Consider the following 24,392-nt stretch of genomic DNA (forward strand, 5'->3'; position numbering starts at 1 on the left):
CAATTCTCTCGGACTATTGGTAGAAGGATTCATGGTTCCTTAGTGGAGGTGATTGAACGATGATTGGTCGATATCTGATGTCGAAGTCGTTTCCACACTGGGCACTGTGAGTGTCCTAATTCCTGGGATGTATATTGGCGACTACTGCTTTGCAGTGTGGGAGAAGAGAATCAAGTGAGCTTGCCAGCGGTGACATACTGGATTGAGTCCGTTTACACTGAGATGAACGGCGGGTTCTCTACGGCCATTCTATTCATCTCTGCAACGGATGACGGGAATCACTACGGAAAATATCGAAATTGGTGTTTTTCGTGGAGGTTACCGTGCAGAACTATCTCTGCTCAGCGTCTACGCAGCACTATCAATAGGCTCGATTTGGATATTGTCCTTGGCTGCTTCACCTATCACGCTAATTATAACATGATTATGAGAGCACAAATACACGCTTTATTTCTGGGGTTTCTTTCTGTAGTAACAAACTAATACTGACAATTGTTTCACAGTTCGCCTTACGAATAACATCATAACTCAGAGTTGAAATGGCTGGTTGGTGATCGCATTTATCACTGTAACTTTTCACGATTCATGATAAAAAGTATCCCCTTAATGATAGGCTAGTAGAGCATGGTCCATTACAGCTCGTAGTGAGAATAACGATGAACCCGCACGAAGAATCAATCCAACGTCATGACAACAAGATTAGTGAGCATCCATAGCATATCTTCTGGGTATCGTGCGATTTCATCACAATCACGGCGATTCGGGAGGGTATTTGTAGAGCAGGACATTATTCCCGGCCGGAGTCACTGACATTTGAAAAGGCCTCAACGGGAATGTTCAAGACGACGAGAAATCCTAGAGTGAGAGAAGCGACTGTAGAACGATAACTGATGGCTGAATTAACAACCATCAGTATTCATTTTCCATATTGTGCTTCAACCACACCGATCCGCCACTCCCCATCCGTGGCATGAATTCCGTAACGGAATTTCCATGCAAATGTCTATCAACCGTAGTAGGGAATATGGATCCTGCTCTGGTGAACAGGCTGCTTACCAGTAGCAAAAGTTAAATTGGATCTGTCGTAAATTATCGCGGCAGCCTCGTCCTTGGGATTCATGACAAGGAATACCCCAATCGCTGAAGGCCACCTATTATGTATCTACGATGCAACCCGAGCGTATTAGCGTTTGTCTGGGTGATGTTGTTTTGAGTAAGACCTACATCCTGGATCGCTTTCGGCAGCATCGTCGTGCCCACTTTCTTCCCATGCCATTTGTTCCTCACCAGGACAGAGGATATATAGATCCATGTAGCGTTCTTTTCATCCTTTGATCTACAGTGAAGACGTCATAGGCGAAATGAGGATGCTCGATGATCCAGTCACAAGGACTCAGTCAGATATTCCCTCGATACCATGTTACAGACAGAGTCCAGCCCTACAGTGCCGACAGCATGATCGTGGGCGGTAGCTTTCTCGACTCTACGTATCCCACGATGTTCTGAGACGGCAAAAACTGAAAATATATCTCCGAAATCAAATTACATCTGAGGGGGGAGCAGCCGGGTCAACCGCGACAAACCGTTCCTCTCCCCCAACCAATGGCATTGATTCCCCGATCAACATGTCGAGGGGCATCCACGGTCTGTATTCAAGATCGAGTGCTGTACGATTGCCCAGGCTCTTTTCTTCAAGTAAATTGATGGATGAGCTGTGGGGAAGAGCACTGATTCCCAATCCGCTCGCCGTGTTGTACGCTGAAGAGGTGTATATCAGGAGTGAAGTCCTCATGAAATCAAAGCAACTAGGCGCGACGTACAGAGGCAGAATGAGCTCATCGCCACGAGAATAGGCGCAGCCTATTAGTGGCACGCGCGAGAGACATGGTAGTCATCGCGACTAAGGATGGAAATGATGGCTTGCGCGCTATTTCGGCCGTCTGTCTCGTTTCCTCTCTGGCTGGAAAGCGCTTTGAGCGAGAGTCTATCTGTTCCTGGAATTACTGTATCTGTCTCTTCCAGATTAAGCGTATATCTTACTTCGCAATAGCAGTGCGACTCACAGTGATCTGATATAGTACATCGTATAAGTGTATGTACTACCTAGTAGGTACTACATACACTTATACGATGTAGGTAGTACCTACATGGGTTGGGAACCCCAACTTGGGATCGTGATCGATAATGCGAAATTCTCGATCACGAATAGTTTCGAGACAATACCGAGAAGAGCTCTCCGCACTCTCCTCATAATCTTCAGTTCTGGTTGAATTGAGCTCTCACTTGAGGAGACGGTTGTCGCTGATGTTAGTGTTGCGGCAACATTCGCCTCCACGTGAGTGGCGTAGCCGCGCTGCTATGGGCTGCTAATTCGAGTGGCTGAGTGGGTCGGTATTGCCTGGAACGATATTAGAGGAATTATCTCTTCGCGAAGCCATAATCCGTATCATGCCAACGACTCGACCACCGAATCGGTACCCAGGAGATCTACAATACAACACAACTTGCAGTCTGCAGGATGATTATGCAGTCGGTCAGATCTACACAGCGATCGTGTACGCACGGAAAGTCTTTTCAATATCGTTCACTTGTTAGCTAAGATTCGTATATCTAAGTGAGATTCAAAGGAGTTTTTGATTTGGAAATTGACTGCATTGAGCATAGCACATCAATCGGTCTCTGGTGAGAATCTTCTAAGTACAAATCATTGTAATATGGCTACATATGGCGATTGCATTGAACAGTGAGAAGTCAATGCAGAACAAGGACCGGAGTAGCAAGGTTACAACTGAGCATATGGTTCGGCATGGTGCAGCTGATCATCATTGCATGCTTTCGTCAACATTATGACGACTCGGGAGGGAATTTGTAGACCCACAACTGCACTCCGCTCCCTGACATTCAGAGAGAGTATTAACGACATCCAGGAAAAAAAGAATGACCTTTCACAATTTCACGACCTCACTGAATGAACCTCTGACGAACATAGTGAAATTCCAGAGCGATATGATGCATCTCAAACACTATTAATGATTCTCCAGAGCAATTTATGGAACCTCAGACCCCGTCAAATCAGAGCAACTGGATTCCTTGGTAAAACAGCCTAGATTGTAGCAGATCATCTAGTAGTGCTCAACAACATCACGACAAAAAATTGCTTGCGGAATTCACTAGAGGGAATCTACTAGAGTCACTATCGAAATGGTGTAGGGTGGAGGAAACACAATTAACGAACCATCACTGGAGATTATTCAGCAAGTCCAATCGTTTAACGGTTGCTTATGGAAATTGTGAGGTTTTCCACTCACCAGCAACACGAGTGAAGTTGAGTCTGCTGTAAAGCTTGATCGCAAACTCGTTCCTGAGTTCCACAGAAAGATATACCCCGATCGCCGAGGGCCACGTCGAATGGATCTACGAAGCGAGATAGCAACCTCAGTATACGAGCGATTCTCCGGTAATGGTCTCGCAAGTAAAACCTACATCTTGGATCGCCTTTGGTAGCATCGTCGAGGCCACCTTTTTCCCCTGCCATTCGTCCCTCACCACGACATAGGATATAAGAATCCAGATAGCGTGCGTTTCATCCTCTGATCTGAGGATCGAAACGGAAGGAGCATTGATAATCCTGTGGACGAAATGAGCAGAAGATCGGTCCTAGCCTTACTGTGTTAACCACATGTCATCAGGCGGTTCCTCCCTCGAGTCCACGAACCCTACAATATTCTGAAACGTGGAAGACTGGAAATTCATCTTCGACCGGAACTCACGTCCGATAAGGGAGCAATCGGGTCGATCGCGACAAACCTTCGCGTTCCCTCGGCTGTCAGAGTTTTCTTGTTCATAAATCCATCGAGAGGCGTCCATGGCCTGTATTCGAGCTCGGAAGCTGTGCGATTGACTGCTCCTCTTTTTTCTTCGGGCAAGCCGTCCGGTGAAATATGTGAAGGCGCGCGGATTCTTTTTCCGATTACTGCGGTGAGTGCAAAACAGGCGCATATCAGCGTCGAGCTCTTCATGGACGAAGATAATAACTCGAGACTAAGAGACGATGAGCTCCCTGAGTGCGAATGCTTTTCATAGGAGTTGGACGTGACCCTACCGAGAATGAACTTGCGCGATTGATAATGACAGGTTCGAGCAATCGCGACTCAAGCCGTAGGTTGGAAACGGCAGTTCGCCAGTGATTCGATCGTCCGTCTCGTCTCTATTCTTTGTTCGAATATCTCGAGGACGAGACTATTCTGATTCATTGAAAGCAACAGTTGATCTTAGTATTTCTATTCGAACATGTTGTCTATATGTGCTGTGTCATTTGTTTCAGGACTTGTATAGTACGTTGAAGTGCTCTGATACGTACTGTTTTCGGACTGGATGAAATCCAGACAATCTCTAACGAAACACTCACTCTTATAGAATGATACATACTTGAGAGAAAACTTCTGTAACACTGCAACGGATCGTAGAAGACCAGAAAGCTAATCAAAGCCGTCCAGATCAACTGCACTGAAGCCACACTCTGCATTGCTTCGACGTCGCACACTAACAACCAGGTCATAGTCCCCATATCGACAGCGTACGTCGCAACGAATAGAAAGCAGGCCAAAACCGCTAGGACTTCCATGACTGATCCCACGAAAGGCCAGAAGAGGACCACCAGGCCCAAGATAACGGAGAACAGCAATGCGCAACAGACAAGGAGAGCGCGGAGCCTAATCATCTTTGTCCACCCTCCAGAAACTTTATAATCAACGTAGGTGGCACAAATAGCAACGACCATTGCGGACACAAAGAATGTCCCGGCAAAAACAAGGTGGGTGACCGGCATGCGATAGAAGGGTATACACGCTACTCCGACCATGCCGAGAATCGTTGTGAAAGTAGAGAATTTAGTAATCGTTTGACATCTGTGAGTCCACACATCATTCGCTTCTATACGATACTCTACGAAGGCCATCCGAGCATACGCGAAGAATCCGAACAGAACCGCGGCCTGAAAAACAGACAATATAGTCCCAAGGGCTGAGAAGGTCTCACCATAGTCATGCCGAAGCCCCCATAGATTCTTGACGGGTCCCACTGTATGACGGTCGAAATGTACAGATACGGATATCTAACCTAATCAGACATAGGGATACGATCGACTGAATACTGGTGGCCTTATCCTACTTGATCATAAGTCACAGCATAATAATATGCTAAAACAATACCCCCCACAGGGAAAACGGCCTGATCGACAACAGCCTTGTCGAAACGAAGTTCAGCATCTTTCTACTCACAAACAATACAACGAGCATTCGCATAGACATGACCCTCACGGCCGTTGGATGGACAGTCGAGACCCGATTCTCGTCGAAACATCGGGAGGAACCCGGAGTCAATCCGCTGTGCCTCCGTTGCATGCTTCCTATACAAACGACTGAAGGATTTCCAGTCAGCTAATTCAATACGGTTGATCTCAAGAGTATAGTGCCCGTGCACAGTGAACTCAATAACGCAACGGCCTATAGTGTAATGACGTCTTCTTTCAGTTTTGATGATGTTTCAACTTTCATAATAAAAGGGTGTGTTTCCTCACTAACACTTCCTTCTTGCCAGTGTACGCAGAGCATCACGATCATGATACCTAGAAAACAGCGTGGGCTTCCTCACAACCCAATAGAGCTGATCTTACTTTGAGTATAGAGGCTCGATCTTCTCGTTCGCTTTCATCCTGCTGATTCCACGGTTGTCGGCCTGTTTGAACATGTTAGGGGCGATCTTCGGCATCCACTCCGGCTCCACTGTGCACACCTCCCTGATGTACTCTCGAGTGGTCATGACCAACTCATAGTAAATAACCCACTCGGGATTCTTCTGGTATCTACAAGACAATTTCCAATCAAACATACCACACCATGGGCAACACCCTACAGTGCACTAGAAGGGTGAATATAGACTTGCTGAAGATCTCGCATGACTCGGTAGCCCTCATTAGGATCACGACGACACAGGTTGTTGAAGTACCTACAACTTACGATGAACAACACTGAAACCGACCGGTTGTCCCACCCAGCAGCAATCGCTTGACGTAGCCTATTGTAATCCTGACCACAACTGTTGATCTCCAGTCGATATCGATCCATGATACCTAAGCGAAACTATGATGGTCTCTACGGAGGTGTACTCACCAATAAGCTGCTTGCGGACATCTTGTGCTTTCCTCAAACTCCTGACTTGAATGAAATTTTCGTAGCACCAAGGTGCCGAGAATCTGTTCCGCGACCACGCCTTGTATACTTCAAGCAAAGTCACATGATCCCCTTCAGGAGAGTTGAACCTGCGAAGCGTAACATATCAACGAGCTCAGGTTCGATAGCAGTCGCCTTGCTGATATGGTATGTCGCAACTCCACCATTCAAAGAGCATGAGACTACTATCACTATAAGTCTCAGAAATAACATCAAAGAATGACTCCACAAGAGGGACTCACTTGCTCTTCTTCTGATCAGCTACGGCCTGCTTATCTTTCGGACGGTAGAAGACATTTTGGACAGACAACATAGCCACAACAGTGATGGCCTCATCTGCACAGCCAAGGTCAACCGAAGCCAGTAGCATCTTCGATTGCTGAAGACAAGGACAACATCATCCTATGATCATCACCACCCATTCAAGCTACCTCCGGGGGCATGGGGAACTCTGCCATTTTCCTGCCAAGTTTGGTCAGAAGTCCCTCGTCATCGAGAGCACCAAGTTGCCACAGTGCCTCCAGTGAGTTGATCAAAGTTTGGACCGGCGGAGCATCCATGAAGTCGAAGCCGAGAAGATCGTTGATCCCCATAGCCTTCAGCGTGAGGACCACATTAGAGAGATTAGAACGTTGGATCTCAGGCACTGCTGACGGGAGCATCTCCGTGCGGAAGGCCTTCTCAGTGTAGAGACGGTAGCACTTGCCCGGACCAGTTCGACCAGCACGACCGGCTCGCTGCCGAGCATTGGCCTGTGAAATCGGCGTCACAATGAGGGCGTCCATTTGGGTCTTCGCGTTGAATCTAAACAAAAACCAATGAAAACACCGTGGGAAGACGAGATGAACCTACGTCTTGATTTTCGCGAATCCAGGGTCAACAACAAAGTAAATACCATCGATCGTGATAGAGGCCTCCGCGATGTTAGTAGCTACCACACACTTACGCGACCCAGGCGGAGCCGGTTCGAAGATACTGGACTGAACCTCCGATGGCTGCGCGGCATATCTGAACAACCATCAGTGTTGGAATATACGTTTCTTTGCTTTCCTCAGCTGGGCTCAGGAGTTTATATACAAATTCGTGTACAGAAACCAATAAGCAACCTTACTGTCACCACCACATGTAGTGCATATTCCCCCCACACACTGACAAACATCTACGTCAAATTCCGCCCTAGACCCAACCTACACTCCCATCGGAATCAGTGGTGGTGGATTCATAGGCGCCAACTGAGCCATCCGTTCATCCAATAGTTGACACGCCGTATCGATCTCCTCTTGACCAGTGAGGAAGACCAATATGTCTCCAGGCTGTTCAGTGAGATGGATCTGCATCACTGTCATCAACGCCGCTTGAACGTAGTCTTCCTCTGGCTCGTTCGAGTAGAGGATCTCCACCGGGAATGTACGGCCCGGAATGGTGAAAATGTGCGAGTCGAAGAAATATCGGCTGAACTTCTCAGCATCGAGAGTGGCACTCGTGACGATAAGCTTGAGGTCATTGCGTTCTCTGATTGCCTCCTTACACAGACCAAACAGTACATCCGTGTGAATCGTACGCTAAGAAAAATAAAGTCACCGAAACCCACCAGGAGCCGCCCTACCTCGTGTGCCTCGTCCAACATAATCACTGAATACTTCTTTAACAGAGGATCAGCCAGAGCCTCCCGAAGGAGCATACCATCGGTCATATACTTTATCCGAGTTTCCGGAGATGTGTGGTCCTCAAATCTGATATCGGCACGGTCAAGAAATACAGCATGTCAAAGCTCCTCACCGAATCGTATATCCGACCTCCTGGCCCAGCCGACATCCATACTCCTCAGCGACACGCTTAGCGACCGTAATAGCAGCCACACGCCTCGGCTGAGTGCAACCTATGATCCCATGGTCGGCGTACCCTGCCTCAGCCATATATCTGAGCAGCGTGCCATTTTCTTGAGAAAACCCCGGAATTTTCGATTTCTCTTCCAACAAGGACAGTTTCCCTCTGAATTTGAAGCCGCCGAGAGCCAGTCACATTGCAGATACTATATCAAGAGGAATAGATAATTCTCGTAACCGTTTCACTGATATTCAGGCAAGCGCTATTTTCACCACTCACAACCGTGCCAGTTCCTCAAGTAACTCACAGTACTATGCCAACACTTAAATGTCCACCCCACATAATCATCTCAGACTTACTGCGTCATCTGTGTGGTCTTCCCACTGCCAGTTTCACCGATGACAATAAGAACCTACATACCAATTTGAAATCCTAAACAGCGTACAACTCTCACCTGGTTCTCAGCCATAGCCTGTAAAAGCTGACTACGCAGTTTGAAAATCGGCAGACCCTCGCGTTGTTCCCGCATCGGCAGGGCCGAACGTTGACCATAGGCAACTCCAGTGGGGGCTTAATACCACAAAAATTCAAGTCAGAACGAACCTAATTGTTATCTGCTTACCACCGTGCTTCCGAATTTGGTTCTGCGATGCGCTGTTCATCGTAATACTACGCAAGTTCTGTGCTAGAGTACCTAGAACCAGAAAGTATGCTTCGTAACTCATCCCTAATTCTATACATCAACCACGACGAAGCGATATGAACCACTCCCCATTTCCACATCTCATCCTAGTCGTTTGAAAAATTCAGTCCAAGACACGAAAACATGTAAACTTCAAGAATTCCCAAATTGAACTATCCATAATGAGTATACTTCACCACCCGACACCCCTCACCGAAGACTAACGATGATAGCCACGGACCACTTACGTTCGCCCTGATGTGGGTTAGGGTCCTCCCATGGTCTGCTCATATCCTTCGGGATAGCCTTAATGACTTGCTCCTGCATGGCCTGTTTAGATTCACGACGCTCTTGAGCCAAAGTCGCTTGCTGTATAGCGGCTCGCTGAATGCAAGAAAAACTTCATCGACACGTGTGTGGGAAAATATGCACATGGTCAACTACATGTGCTGATGACAATTAAGGAAATCTGAGGAGGTTGCAGAGAACTGTCGATGGTTTTTGCACACTCTCGCCCGAATGAAGAAAACAAACATATATTCCCGCATCGACTACAGCAGTGTTGGAGATATGTTCGCCTTGCTCAGCTGAGCTCAGGAGTTTCCTCAGTGACCATGGATTCGGGTAGAAGTGTTTAGAAACCAACAATAACTTCTCAAAATTACCATATTGTCCCCAACACATGTGGTTAATCAAGTGCACACTTTCTTACACTGTACGACAGAATGACAGTTCCAACAGGCCTTCCATATTTGTCATGAACATTACCTGTAGACTTCCATCAGGTTCTTTAACAATACGTACCGGCGAGAGAATGACCCCAGTCTTGGCAGTCTGGCCAGCCAGGAACTTCGGCTCAGTGTCGGCTACTTCCAGTTCAACCTAATACAATCAAATTTCACCCGTGATACGAAAAAAAACCTATTTCACGACTACTGCAGGCTCAGGATATCGCGTTTTTCACCAAGTATCACGCCACCGATGACTTTTCCTCTTATGGTTTCAATAACATTACCTCTTCCTTAGTCTCCTCTCTATTCCTCGGATCGAAGTCAGGCATGTCACTAGCATCAAGCACCCCAGAGGCCCTTAGTTGCCGAGCCTCCCATAATTCATAATCGTTCAAATGTCTGAGACAATTGAAACTCGACGGTCTAGCACAGTAATACTGTGCTGTAGTAAAAAGCAATATAAAAGCTATATAGTTGTATACTACTTATATCCGGTTTCATATTCAAATACTGTGACAGTATTGGAATATATGTTTGTTTTCGTAAGCTCATTTTCCTCACTAATTACAGGATTTCATCCACGGATCCGGGTAGAAATCAACGAGAATTTCTCTCAAAATTTTCTCAGAATTATCACCAACATATGTGGTTGCTCATGTGCATATTTTCCTACTACAAATTCAGATGGTCTACAGTGTGAAGCAAACAGGAACATCCTTTCTAATACCAACTTCAATAACCATAAAAATGACAACAATGTGAATCGATTGACAATGCTCTAAAAACAGCTCTCGTCTTGCGTCGAATAAGCTATCTTAGGAAATATGACTTCCAATATCAGTTCAGCTCACACTGAAGTTTTATCCGTGATATGAAAAACAGTATTGAAAAAACATATTTCACTACGGCGAATATCGGTTTTTTTATGCCACTTCACGTAAAACGGGTGAAACTCCGCTGTATAACTCCAGGCCCCCCTCCTACGGTTTAGTCTGCCGTCCAGTGCTGCTGCTACTACCACCACCACTCTGGTCAAGGTCCAAACGAATACCAGTTTGGGCACCCATACCCGACCGGGCCGCAGCGTTAGTCGTAGCCCGACCAATGGGAATCTGAGATGACGCACGTATTATTCTAATCTCGATTATATCACACTACCGAATTAGCGCCGTGATAAGCCGAGTCGCCCGGACGGATCGACTTGGACGAGGAAGAGTTCCGCGGCCTGAGGTCCTCCCCTGTCTTCTGGTCAGCTTCTCGCATGGATAGACTAATCTTACTACCTGAGCATCACATCCTATAGTCGTGAATGCTCTCGACACACTCCACTATAACCCTCCGATGAGCGCCTTCTTACCAACACGTATTCGAGATAGCAACGGTACTGAGTATAATTTCAGGGAAGGACGTTCTTCCCTGTGGGTTCTCACTGATAACCACTAAGTGGACGAGGTAGACTAAGTAGACACTAAGTTCTCACTGAGAACTTCTCAGTATGTATCACTATGCGAACCATCACAGTATCTTTCTGAGGGCCACACCTCTTAAGGTTCTCCATAACTAGATTTTCCCTCCACAGGTTGGTAAATGCGTCAGAAAAGAACGCATAATTTCGTTCCACCCGTTTTACGTGAAGTAGCGTAAAACTCCGTGAAAAACGCGTTATTTTCACTATGCAGTAGGGGCCTTAGAATACGTTTTTCACTAGTTCTTTTCATATCACGGGTGAAATTCCAATGAAGTTCCACCCGTTCAACATAGAGTGGCGTTGAATTCCATGTAAACTTTATGCCTTCGTGACCGATAAAACAATTGTTTTCCGCGAAGTAAAATTAGAAATATGTTTTTCACTAGTGTTTTTCATATCGCGGGTGAAACTCCAGTACACATCGTGAAATGCAGTATCACCCGATTAGCACACGAGTATCTATGCATACTACCTGCAAGGCCAACTATTTTCACATACACGCTTTGGTTTCGCTTCACCAAGTCCGATGCGCTCATGCGCGAACGACCAGCCGAGGAAGCCGGGAGGATCTCACCTACGATAAAACTACTAATAATAAACTCGTGAGTTCACTACGGCATTCCACAAGAAAAAAAAGAAGAGAAAAGAAAAAATAAATAAATGGACAGATGGAACGTGACGGTTTTTGAAGATTGTGAACCGAATGGGTCAAATCCTGTATAAAACCTTCTGGGGTTGACTGGAAGGATCAACAACAACAACAGCAACAACAGCAACAACAGCAACAACGACAACAACGACAACAACAACAACAACAACAACAACAACAACAACAACAGCAACAACAGCAACAACAGCAACAACAGCAACAACGACAACAACAACAACAACAACAACAACAACAACAACAACAACAGCAACAACAGCAACAACGACAACAACGACAACAACAACAACAACAACAACAGCAACAACAGCAACAACGACAACAACGACAACAACAACAACAACAACAACAACAACAACAACAACAACAACAGCAGCAACAACAGCAACAACGACAACAACGACAACAACAACAACAACAACAACAACAACAACAACAACAACAACATACCAACGTGAACAAGCCCTTCCTTTTCTCCCTCTTGTGTCCGGAAGGCCACGAAGCACCCATACTCCATTACGCGTTGGACCGTGCCTCGGTGAATAGTATACAACTCCAACGGCTGCAGATCTGAACTCCTCTTTGTAGGAGCGCCTATGAGAAACCATAAGGTTCTCATCCACGACAAGTATGGATATTACCCTTACGCTCATCCCTCGACCGCGACCTACTGCGATGATCGTGATGATGACGACGACGATCCCGAGATCTGATTTAATTATGCTCATTCACTACAGACAATCATATACCACACCTCGAGCGACTCCTCGATCGGCGATGATCTCGTCTATGATAGTCATCCAGCTTTCTATCCATTCTGAACAACTCTGGTGAGCTCATAGGTCCCTAGGCATAACCTACGATCTCTCATGTTCCCTCCTTTTCTTCTCCCTCTCAAATTTGACACGTTCCCTATACGGCATTTCCTCCAATATTAGATGCTCAGCCGTAGTGGACAGCGGCGCGATCCCATCTCGCTCCTCAGGTCTACGCAAGATATCTACGCACAGCGAAGATTTCCACAAAATGCCCTACCTCTCGAGCTTGAGTTCGGGCCTGTCCTTAGTAGTTTCATTGTGAATACACAAGCCCGGAAAGGCGCCACTATCTGGAAAATCCAAAACTACCAAAATAAAAATCCGATGCTACTACTACCTTTACTGTCACTACTAAGAGCCCTCTTACGCATACCAGCCGATCTCGGGGACCTGGAAGGCGCTAGACGGTCTATGATACCGTCGATTCGATTCACAATACCTACATATAAGCCCAGGTTGAACAACATGGTCTTAGGAGCGACCTCGACATCCTCGAGGAAGAGGATTCCTCATAAAAATATCAACAACAAACCTAAGTCGCATTTGAACCAGATGGCTACGAATTCGAACAGTGTTGAAATATATGTTCGCTCTCCTCAGCTGAGCTCAGGGCTGATTATGGGAGACTATTTGCGGTAGAAGTGTTCAGAGACCAACAAGAATTTCCCAAAATTTTCATATTGTCACCGATACATGCAGTTGACCATCTGCACATTTTCCCATACTGAATTCGTACAATAACAAACCTAGGCACGATAATATTCGTTTCGATGATTCACATGACTCCCCTCACTCTACTACCCATAAGTATATCCGCCGTATTCCGCGATGTCTCAGCACCAACGCCTTCGAGCTTCTCACAAAAGGTATCAACAGGGTCAGCTTTCTAAACCATAAATACACGAATTAGCATGAAATGAGAGCATTGCACTATATAGAGAGGGAAGTGATATGACTCCAATGCATACGCCATCACGTCTTCCCTAGTAGACCGCGTCAGCTGAGTTCGCAATATTCACTTATTCGACACTCGAAATTTCCACAGCCTTCTCGGAAATTTCTCTAGTATACTCCAAATTTGTATACTCTTTCCGAAATTCCTCTAGTGAAATCGGAATTCTAATAAACAATTCGAAATTTCCATAATCTCCTCCAAATTTCTATAGTTTAACCCAGATATCCAGAATTTGGTATAGGAAAGAGAACACTTCCCGAACACGCTTGCCTTTGGTTCCTACCTGAGAGCTGTCCTTCCCCTCCTTCCGACTCTCCCTCGCCAAATGAACGACCATATCAGCCACGTCGGGATCGTTGATATCCCAATGATTCTCCATAGTTTGTCGGACATGTTTCCGTGCGTTGAGATAGAGAATCTTCTCCACCACAGATCTCACCGAAGGACCGCCTGACTTCGTGGACGATTCCGGACCTTTCGAGGGTCCGTCTACTGCAGTGGCTACAGGAGGGGCCATTTAGTGCGAATAACAAAGTAGCCCTTCATAATGATGAAATAATCGTATACGCCTTCCCAAATTTTAAAAGACAATATAACTCAACAAATACGTCCACGACGGGAAAATGTAGAGGAGTTTATCAAGAAAATTTAGATTTTCTGATAAATTTCATAACCGCAAGAGCGTCGCTGGTTTGAAAGCGTTGGGCGATTCTCCTTGGCAAAACTCGTTAACGTCATGCCTACATGTCTATGATGGTCATGTCGTATCAGAAGCTCGATGTCGATCTGGTCCACAGAAGAGTCTGCTTCCAGATGGAACGTATTCGGTGAACAACTCCCATCGTGAACTAGAATGAAACCCCGGTGAGCATTTCTCGGGTTGGCTAGCAGTATAGGATCCTCACAGACGGACCCTAGATTCAGGGTTAAAGGCCTGTTCGGGAACGTTGAACATGTGTGAAGGCGCTATCTGATAGAAATAATAACTTTCCGAAGTACTGACTATTCTGCTTATGTAATATCTCACTTAAAGCTGACGAGAAAAAGAGGCATCTGTACAGCAACGACTTAATGAGATAAATGCTAAAGTCAGCGTTGTCAGGTAACCCCCCATTTTTGGTTTTGCGTGCTGAAGAAATATGCGGCGCGCGCGGATCATTCCCTCCTGAAAAGTGCTAAAAATAGTTGACACTTGCGAAAACTTTGTTTGAACAACTACGAAATGAACTACTTGTTTGACTGTGACTTGGATGATGATCTCACTATAATCTTCCACGTCAGACTTGCATAATTCTGTTTCCACAAAAACTTGGATGTGTTAACATATTGGTCATAGCTCGATCAAAGGCACAACAACACGTGAAATCGCATTCTTAGAAAAATCCGCAGGGAGCCTATCTCACAACTTCCCTTGAAGAGAACTTTTTGAAGTTCTCAAGCATGTAATTGCTGTTTTTTTTTCTAATCCCGACTCCTAAGGCCGCCATAGTAACCTAAAGGAGGCTTCCTTCATCTACTTGCACCTCGCGGGCTAAGGAGCACTCCCTTGAGAGCGCTTCATGTGGCAAAAGCACTCGATAATCCCATCAAGAAGTCTTAACGTCTTCCAAAATGCGGTTTCCAAGATTTGAGCTGAAAGGTCTTCACCCCTCCAGAGGGGGGATAGGAGGATTTCGCAGTTTTCTTGGCGAAAATTTCATCCCAAGTTAGCGGAAACTCGCCATCCAGATTCAAACTGAAGCTTTTGAATCCGTCCATGTTGAGAGATCCGTCATTTGATTCTCTTGTGGATCTCTGTTGAAGAGATCTTGAGCCTCTTCAACGTTTATCATATCTTCGGAGTTGCTTTCCACGGATGCCATAGTGAAAGTGGTTCAGTGGTATCTTCAATGTGCGGTTCACGCGCGCTATATGAATTGTTGTGAGTGCCTCAAGGGAGTTACCTGGTTTCGATTCCCAGCCCGACACCTATTTTTAGCGATCTATTTGGCTTAAGAAGTTTAACAAATTTGTTGAGGTATGAGGGGTCTAGTTCTGTGAAGCAAAATAGTTTGATCGAGGTTATGCTCCTCGAAAACATTCCGTTATAGGAGTTTCTTACACTCCAAAACGTCCTTCCTCTAGGGGACTTTGAAAATAGACCCTAGATCTTCAATCTCGCTGGGAAATATTTGATATCTGAGACCGAGCAATGTTTATGTACTCGTAGACATGCTTCTTTCATCTATGGTATTTAGGTTACGAATATCCCTGAGTTTGGTAGATTTATGGCTACAGTTGTCTTGATGGTTTTGTTCAGAATTAGATCCCTTTCGAGCTGTACATGTCATACGTTCAACTTGTTTGGGACGATCGGGGAGTATGGAGGACCGCAACTACACGTGAGGAACATCATAAACTCTTAATTCTTTTATGCTCGTCTGACCGGATTTCAATGTTCGCTCTAGTGAAGAGAGAGCTCCGGCGTGACTGGAATCTGAATTACTTCCTTAGGTGCACCTCAAAATCATGACCAAGCAATATTCTGGTTTCCGATTGCCGATCCATCCACATTCCAGATTTATGTTCGACTTCTCGAGAGGCTTGCTCGTCTCCATTTCGGGGATCGCATCGTAGACAGCATTTGTGGTGAACGACATTCTACTTTTCGGGAAGACGCCGGCAGCGACTACATCATATTCCAGTAAGTTATTGTCTTGCGACACTTTCAGGCTGTGTGGTGTAATATGCACTCGGTCAACCACATGTGTTGGTGACAGTATCGAGACTCTGAGGAGATCTTGGATAATTCTCGTTAGTTTCTGCACATTTCTCGTATATTCTCCCAATTCGTATATTAGTTCCTATGATAAGTGAGGAAAATATTGAGCTCAGCTGAGGAAAGCGAACATTTTTTCCGCAGCACTGCTCCCAGGAGTCTCAGGGTTGACAGCTAATTTGATCGAGAGACTTCGGTGAATTTAGCATCATGCGAATCAGAGTTCCTATTTCGACTCGTGAGTCTCCAATCCAGTTTGTGTGTTCAAATTTTGGTACGGAATATATCAGCATCGTCGAGTATTCCTGTCACCTAAGGGGATGACCGACACCCCTTACGATGTGCGGGAACATCAATGCTTCTTCACTCTATGGTAGGGCTATTCATGATGTACCCGTAGCCCTGGCTATGGCCCCGCCACAGAAGCAATACAGGACAGAGGAGGGTGGACGTTGGAAATGTGGCGTTGTATACAGAGCCGGAACGGACACCAGCGATCCATTGGTATCCGATGCGGTACGGGCGTACCATGCCTTGGGCGAGAGATTTGCTGAGGCTATGCAGGGCGACGCTAGGCCTGAAGAACGTTTGGAACTTATATCTCAGGTAAGCGCTACTTGAGGAGGCATCGAAACCGATAAGCACAGCTGAGCTGCATCCAAAAAACAGAATTCCGGTTGTTCCGTTGTAGATATACTTGATATGACGTAGCTGCTACGTTATATCGATAGCGTTGCTGCAACGCTATCATGACCAACATTCATATCGAGCGCGTATTATGCTCATCGATCATGATTTTTTTGGACTTAAACTCGCCTTTCCACACGTCCAGCATGCCTCCCGATAGATTCCTTTGTTATCAGGCTGCGCGGCAAGCAATGAAGGATCCGGTTGTTGTCGCCATGTTCCGTTCTGTTGAGCCCGCCTCTTCGCCTCTGCCATCCATCATGCCTAAGCAGGAGACAGATGGACTGAGCGAAAGGAGGTGAGTGGTAACTATGAATCACGGGCGACTGTGTCGTTGAATACGAGTCTTCTTGTCCTTCCGATAGTGGCAGCAACGGAGTTTCACTCTCATCTTGTGAGTAAATATTCGGCTGCTGGATTTCGTAGCTTATTCCCCCTGAGTGTATCACCTCACGCTTTCAGTTGGAGCCGATCTCGACGGAGACCCTCATCTCACGCCGACAGCCGAACTCGTCCGTTGTCTCGCAGTCGCAGTCCTCACCGTTTCCACGGAGAATATCTGATGAGAAATAATCCCGGAGTAAGCTGTTGCGCGTGAGTGCTCTGAACCCAACTTAAACCATCGAAAGCTAGTAGCTACAAGCTACCCACTGCGTCTCTTCATTGGTAGCATCTTTCAACTCATCTCTTATCCCTGGCGGCTTCCTCAGCTACAACGTATACAAGCAGAAGACCCCATCGCATGGGATGATGAAGTGGACCAGAGTACCCCTGTTCCTTGGGATACCGTCGGTCAGCGGACTATCTCATCACCTGTTCCACCACCCCCACCACCCGGAAGACCTCGAGTCTCATCACATGATAATCCTTTCATCCCCTCCCCCGTACATTTGCCACAGAGAACAGAACCGAGGGATCCTTACTTCTATACGAGAAGGCACTAGGGCCTCATACTCCAGGTAATATGCTCGTTGTAGGATCTTAGCATAATTATCGCGCTGTCAGTGATTGAATCCAGTACTGTTGTTCCGCTCGAGCTTGTGTGAAGCTTCTCCCGCAGATATGCAATAATTGTGTCGATGTTCGTGAACGCATCCCGGTAGTGTCATGTCAGAGCAGTGAGCTGAATCAGCATGTGCAGATATAATATACTCGATGCCCTGAAGTTGCTGGAGTCTTCTGGAGTATTAGCGCTGCGCTAATAGCGCATACTCCCGTGATATTTTGAGTACCCGAGTCTGAGGTAATTACACGTCTCGGGTGCTAGTCCGAGGCCAAATTGCGCTTCCAGTACGATTTCCTTGTTCAACGGGAGGTGTCGAGTTAGTTTTGTCTCATCAGAGGGCTTCGGAGTGAGGTCGAGCCAGACTCTGGCTCGGCCTCACTCTGGCTGCCAGAAACGCTTATGAGGTGAATTTCAGAGGAGTTTGGATTTGATGCGGTTCTACTGGTCCTCTTAGCGGGTTCTAGCCAGTGTGGGTGGTCATCCCGAAGTAATGGAGACTGACACAGGAAAGTTACCGCTACTAAATGCAGCAAGAGGAGGTTGATTTCGGCATCACGCCCGTCTCGATCTTGGCATATCACGCCAGGGGATAGTGAGGGCTCCCTCGTCCGCTACAGTTTCTCGGCTCGTGGAGTGGTGTTACATTTACCGCAGCAGAATGACACCAAATCGGCAGCGCACGGCGTGCGTCGCACGCTTATCATGGCGAGTAACTCGGCCTGTTCGTATACACATACTCAAGCTGGGACCATACTCTGTTCTCCTTAATGCGATAGAATTCTATTGGAACAACTTCCTACAAAAGCGCATAAATGGATCGACTCTCATACCACAGAGATGCTAGATGGTGGTGACTCCACTGCTACTACCAAACTTCGATTCATCGAAGGAGTCATAATAGCTCAGCTCAGCTAGTGATTATGCAACAAGTACAATCACGTATTATGATTGCTCACAGTGATACAGTAACTATGGTGAATGGTCAATTCTGCCGCTGTCCAAGAGAAATGGGTAGATCATTGAAAATTCTGCCAGAATGTTGGAAATGCTGTAGTTAACGATGAGAGTTTGATCATCAAACTAACCAGTAGTTATTGGTGTGGGATTAGAATTGAACCATAGTAGCAGCTCATCACTCGACAATGTCAAGTCGACATGGTGAAGATATTTTTCTATCGTTCAAGTACTTTGCAGGCAGTTCCTCACGAGAAATTTGCTCTCCAATGCGACAACACAACATTTTCCACTTGCGTTCTTCATACAGACAATATCTTCGATGATGGATAAGATACCTCGGCAGCGCGAACTACACAGGATTGCGTGCTCTTGACGATCCTGGATAGTTGCTACTGTGATGCTCCACCTTAGAATAAAAGAGATGTTTCCGCATGATTAGGCTGAATCCAATGTTGTGCGAGATGGGAGAGATCAACTAGGATCACGACACCCGACAGCATAGATCAGCATGGACAGATTTGTTAACAACGTGATAAGTAGTGGAAAAAATTTAACTCTGGGAGCATAACAATGAGCAGCGCACATCCTCATAAAATCCCCACGGAGGAGTTGAGGAGGTTGTGAACCATAACCGACACTCGTTACAGATCAGGGCGGTACATTCATCAGCGCCCATCATGCAAGTCTGTAAACGAATCGTGGCAGCTGGACAATAAGATAAATAACTGCAATTCAGCATAATCGACGAGAAGGTTAACCGACAGCATGGAGTAGGCCAATCAGCACGCAGCTGAATAGAAGACCCGGAATGCTGACCTGAGGGCACTTGAATGAGTTTAGGGATACGAAACGGATCTCGGACTGATTAAGTGGAAAGTTACCTGAGCCGCTGGGGATACACTAGATATCCCTAGCGCTGTTGTGAGGCCAAGAATGAGGAGAGTATGAGCAGAGGATTGATCGATGAACTTATAGTATTCAGCATCCTCGGAGGAGAGGCAGACGCGTTTGCTGAAAAGGGATACTCAAATATGAGTGGGAGGGGGTCATCTTCTACATCAGCCAAATGGACCTCGGCAAGACTAAAAGTGTTAGTAATAATCCATAGCATTGATACTGGAAAGCAAGCCAGGCAGATATGGCCTGCGCCGTCATAACAAGGCCAGCGAAGTACCTAAGGCACATGCAGTATCCACACTACACAACACTGTGGCGAATCGTCGATCACAAAATCGACCTCTGAGTGTAACAATGATAATTGGATGGACCTAGCTTACACTCGGCTGGCAGTTCTCCCTAGCATCCCCTCCAATGTGTAGCAACCCGCTTCCCAGTCTCCATCCATATCTCTGATATTATTGGCGCTCAGAATCTACAAGGTGAGAACTGAATGTCCAAAACGTGTTGACGGTACGTTACCACTGTAACCATGATGCTAACAGGGAGGGTGAAGAGGAGCAAATCTCCAAGCCTCGAATAGGACTGTTCGGCGGCAGTGACGGCAAGTGTGAAGTGAACCAAATTGATAGGGCCGAAAAAGATGAACCTAGAGCACAGCATGGAGAATTCAAATACGATCACTCTACGACGACTCACACAGCAGCATCGCCTAATCCAATATACTTGAGAGGAAAAGGAGAAACCGTGTAAGTTACCTAACAGGAAAATTTGGCTACCAAAACCGTATGAGCTTTCCACTTACAGCTACTATCACAGCCACAATCATCATCAACTTATCGATATTGAAGTACACGTCCTCCATATCGCGGATGCTGTGCGCAACTATGAGCAAGGATGCAACCAGGGAGGCTACGGACGAGACGGTCTGCAGAAGGGGGAGACCACTAAGCAAGGAGCGATTTGTCAATAGCCTACCAGAGCTCTGACCGACAGGAGACCACTTAGGACGGTCGTATCGGAGGTGGGCAAGTCGGCCCTGTCAACACCGTTGCGATAATCAGCAAGCGAATTCATTTGATTCGCTGCGACTTGCATCAGAATCATCGACATTATCTGAGAGATGATGCAGATCCTGGCTCGCTCGATGAAGGGAACTAAACTCACAACTTCAGTGGCTAGCCCAGCAGACTTGATCTCAATTCCCCACCAGACCAGAGATGCCGCAGTGACTGCGACGGGCAACAATATGGCGGAAAACGACCAAGGGCGTGTGGTGATCAACTGAAAAGAACACCGTCTTTGGGTGAAAACTCGACGACGAGATGAACCACCTCACCCAGTTGATGAAAAGGGAGTCGCCCTCATCCACTACAGCGATCTGGGGCAGGCGATTCATAGACACGGCGAACAATACGCTCTGCAGCAGCTGTAGAACGGAAAACCCTGCAACAGACACAATAACTCACGAGCCAGTTCAAAGCACGAGGGCGTAAACTAAGACCACATAAATGCTACTGAACGACTTGGCGTAGATATTCGATGAAAGGCCCCTGGTTGAGACCCTACCCGATGCGAGAGTCGTCACAACGGTGTTATAAACCACCGCTGCCGTCATCAGGGCCGCTCCCATACCCATCAGTTTCCTGTTCCCCACTTCGGGGACCACAGATGATAGCAAACATAAGACGCCGAATGAAGCTACCATGCATAAGATCTGAGTACGGGAAACCGCAACAGTTGGACAATATATGAGCTATAAGACTTACCCAGTGTATGCCTGCACAAATAGGCCGGGGTAACCCACCTCCCAAAGCAGCGGTGAGGTTGTCGGCGCCTTGGGAGAAGTCCCTGTAGGAGAAACGTCTTCCATCATTAGGATTCAACCGACCACAATGCGATCAGCCCTCAACTCGCTATTAGGATGAGATAGTGAACACATGAGCGTGATCGATAGTTATATCCCATGTTCAGGGCAGAGTGTGAGAACCTACTGCATGAACCTTACATGGTGGGGTTGATGCCAGAGATAGCAGCGAACCAGGCAGCTAGGACCGCCACTGCAGCTGGCTCCATGAAGGTAGTCAGTGACCTGAAATATACGAGTTCCACAAGCGTAGTAGAAAATAACCCTATAGTGGCAACCATATCAAAACCAGAGACCTACTCTTTCACAGCGGTCTCTGTAGGGGTCCCTCCAGAAGGCTGTTTGGGTGTATCCTCGGCAGGCTGTTCTGTTTTTGACATAGGAGACGGAGTGCAGTAGACTAAGGCAAGGAGAATGACGATCCAGCAGGTCGCACCTCGTAAGTCGCGTGTGGAGTGTACACCCAGTCCGACCACTGTAGCTCCAATGAGCCTTCCCACTCCCAAAGTTTCTGTTAATTGACGCCGCACAGTGACGGCGCTAGCACTTCAGCAGCAAATGCGTGCAGCCGCTTTCCTCGCCGTTTCTATCGGCTGTTCGTCAACCGTTTAGAGGTTTCGCACCATGTTCGTGACACTTAGAACAAACAATGCTCTTAAGACTGCATCACATAGAGGGAGCCTCGAGTATCGCCACTAGCAACTTGCTAGCATCCATCACGGATCATCCGTGCACGCGCTCACCGCCGCACAATCACGGATTCATTCGATTCCGTGAATCACGGTCCGCCGATCGTGCGAGGACTTGGGAACACGATGGTCGATGCAGTCGGGGGACTGATCCGAGAGGGTCAGCAGTAAGAGACATATCGTTAGGAAGAAGACGGGGATTACGGCACCGTCTCAAGGGCGAGATGAGAGACAGTAGGAACGTGCGAGCACCATTACGGTGAAATTGATACTTTAGGTAGTCGATGTACAAGTGAGGAAATTCCAGACCTCAGTCGATGAAAGCAATCATATTCTCCAACACCACTCTCATTGTCTTGGAACGACGCTTATGAGGCTCTCGAACTGATCCGTGACCAGAAGTTGACCCACAACACGGCGTGCTCGAGAATCACAGAGTGAGTTGGCGGGCACGCCCTCGTGACAGCGGCCAATCCCGTCCAACGAATTAGTCTGAGATGGAGGATCTTGGGATGATTAACAGCAGCTTACTTCGATGAAATATTCAAGGAACGGCCAGACCGGCGTAACACAATTCGGCAATCGCAAATTTTGCTAAAATTTTGGTGCGGTTTGGGTTTACCTCTTGAGTTAGCAGTGGGAAGACTCGACCTTAGCCAAGTGATACCGCAGTGGGTTCAAACTGTATAATTTTACAGTTCCAGGTTAACAGGTGTTCTCATTGGAACACATCATCAACTTCTCACACAGGGCATGTTCCAATATTTTCACATGTAGAATATGTTGCCTCGTACATCGTCAGGGATAAGTCTTCCAGAAATGTCCATTTTATCTCCCATTCCTCCCACAACCGTTCAATGGCATTTCACCAACTCCACACCGTATGAGAGTCCTGAGTTCGTGAGTTCTACTGCGGCGAACACAACACTGCTAGACCGTGAACACAGGTATTAACCATAACATGCACGACTTTTCACCACTGATCATCGACTCTCTCAACGATGGATAATATCAACATCATAATCGTCCTGAATCAGAGAGCATCACTCCATAAGATGCTTGTCCCATCTCGCTTCAAATGACCGAGTGGATAAGGCCGGGACGCGCATCCCTACGTGCTCCATCTAATCATTAGACCTAGTAATCCGAACGATATTGCTAGCCCGTGTGCGTCCTGAGATTGGCAACACATGGAGAACCTTACCTCGCTATATCGCGATTGATTCAGATGGTGGTTCCAACTTCACACTGTCTGAGATACGCACACGACCGTTGTGGTTCTGCTTTTTCGGCGTGGGCGCCGATGCGGTCGTCTTTTCCGCAGCATTCGCAGTCTTGAGCATCTCCGTTTTACCTGAACATCCGAGTATCATCATCAATCTCGATGAACCAGATCATTCACATAATATGCACATGGTCAACTACATGTGTTGGTGATAATGAGAAAATTCTTGTTATTCATGCGAATTCGGGTAGAATCAACAAAAGTTTTCCAAAATTCCAATCCAATTTTCATATTGCTGCCAACACATGTATCCTACCATGTGCATATTTCCCCACACTGACGGTGCCCCACAAGAAGTGATCACAAAACTCTACCACCAACCTCAGCCAAATGAGCCACTTGACATCAGCGTTGTAATATATGTTCACTTCCCTCAGCTGCGTTGAGCAGTTCATATACGAATTAGGGTAGAAATGTACAGATGCCAATATGAACTCTCCAAAGTTTCCCAAAATTTTTATATTTTCACCAACACATGTGGTTGACCATGTGCATATTTTCCCACACTGCTTAACATACCCATTACCAGTCTTCTTATCATCACAATCACAATCGATCGCCTCCACCTCGCGCTTGAGTATCTCCATTTTCTGCTGATGTCTGAGAACTCTGTCCCTCAGGTCGGAGGTCTTCACAGGTTGACTAAGCTTGGGCTCTTCGCAGCCGCACATACCACTACAGCAGCAACCTCCGCATCCTCCACAACCCTCAAGACTGACACACATTTGTCCACTACTAAAGACGGATATGTTCAAGACTCACCTGAGTGCCAGTAGCAGAGTTACCACGATCAAGCAAACGTGTCGGGTAAACATTTGTAAGAGGCCTGCGCGAAAATTTAACCCCGGAGGCAAATACATTGACAACA

At 46.7% G+C, this 24,392-nt stretch overlaps 4 protein-coding genes across 4 annotated transcripts; 1 reads left to right on the forward strand and 3 right to left on the reverse strand.

The window, feature by feature from the left end:
- Positions 1–5,511: 5,511 nt before the first annotated feature.
- On the reverse strand, positions 5,512–13,923 carry Pmar_PMAR002287 (ATP-dependent RNA helicase DHX8, putative). Its single transcript, XM_002779844.1, has 28 exons — positions 13,662–13,923; positions 13,225–13,309; positions 12,761–12,862; positions 12,641–12,713; positions 12,467–12,592; positions 12,360–12,422; positions 12,247–12,314; positions 12,056–12,199; positions 11,411–11,512; positions 10,629–10,753; positions 10,455–10,582; positions 9,755–9,869; positions 9,508–9,621; positions 8,988–9,123; positions 8,680–8,751; positions 8,512–8,627; positions 8,417–8,469; positions 8,010–8,150; positions 7,837–7,963; positions 7,422–7,792; positions 7,083–7,238; positions 6,662–7,034; positions 6,473–6,609; positions 6,171–6,319; positions 6,052–6,130; positions 5,914–6,006; positions 5,675–5,863; positions 5,512–5,626 (listed from the first exon to the last, which is right to left on the reverse strand). Exons 1-28 carry the CDS (start codon positions 13,893–13,895, stop codon positions 5,578–5,580), a joined length of 3,720 nt encoding a protein of 1,239 aa, XP_002779890.1. The 5' UTR covers positions 13,896–13,923; the 3' UTR covers positions 5,512–5,577.
- A 2,621-nt stretch (positions 13,924–16,544) lies between these two features.
- On the forward strand, positions 16,545–18,129 carry Pmar_PMAR002288 (hypothetical protein; the record flags this gene model as incomplete). Its single annotated transcript, XM_002779845.1, has 5 exons — positions 16,545–16,742; positions 17,000–17,121; positions 17,286–17,403; positions 17,534–17,782; positions 17,884–18,129. The coding sequence occupies 4 exons, from the start codon at positions 16,545–16,547 to the stop codon at positions 17,765–17,767; spliced, it is 672 nt and encodes a 223-aa protein (XP_002779891.1). The 3' UTR covers positions 17,768–17,782; positions 17,884–18,129.
- A 1,410-nt stretch (positions 18,130–19,539) lies between these two features.
- Pmar_PMAR002289 (1,4-dihydroxy-2-naphthoate octaprenyltransferase, putative) lies at positions 19,540–21,930 on the reverse strand (the record flags this gene model as incomplete). Its single annotated transcript, XM_002779846.1, has 14 exons — positions 19,540–19,602; positions 19,668–19,797; positions 19,904–19,960; positions 20,064–20,158; positions 20,206–20,332; positions 20,383–20,441; positions 20,495–20,611; positions 20,662–20,799; positions 20,851–20,967; positions 21,023–21,129; positions 21,253–21,400; positions 21,453–21,534; positions 21,692–21,775; positions 21,851–21,930. The coding sequence occupies 14 exons, from the start codon at positions 21,928–21,930 to the stop codon at positions 19,540–19,542; spliced, it is 1,404 nt and encodes a 467-aa protein (XP_002779892.1).
- Positions 21,931–23,447: 1,517 nt separating this feature from the next.
- On the reverse strand, positions 23,448–24,339 carry Pmar_PMAR002290 (hypothetical protein; the record flags this gene model as incomplete). Its single annotated transcript, XM_002779847.1, has 3 exons — positions 23,448–23,593; positions 24,051–24,199; positions 24,287–24,339. 3 exons carry the CDS (start codon positions 24,337–24,339, stop codon positions 23,448–23,450), a joined length of 348 nt encoding a protein of 115 aa, XP_002779893.1.
- Positions 24,340–24,392: the final 53 nt, after the last annotated feature.

This window comes from Perkinsus marinus (genome assembly GCF_000006405.1).
Source record: "Perkinsus marinus ATCC 50983 genomic scaffold scf_1104296945236, whole genome shotgun sequence".
Taxonomy (NCBI): Eukaryota; Perkinsozoa; order Perkinsida; family Perkinsidae; genus Perkinsus; species Perkinsus marinus.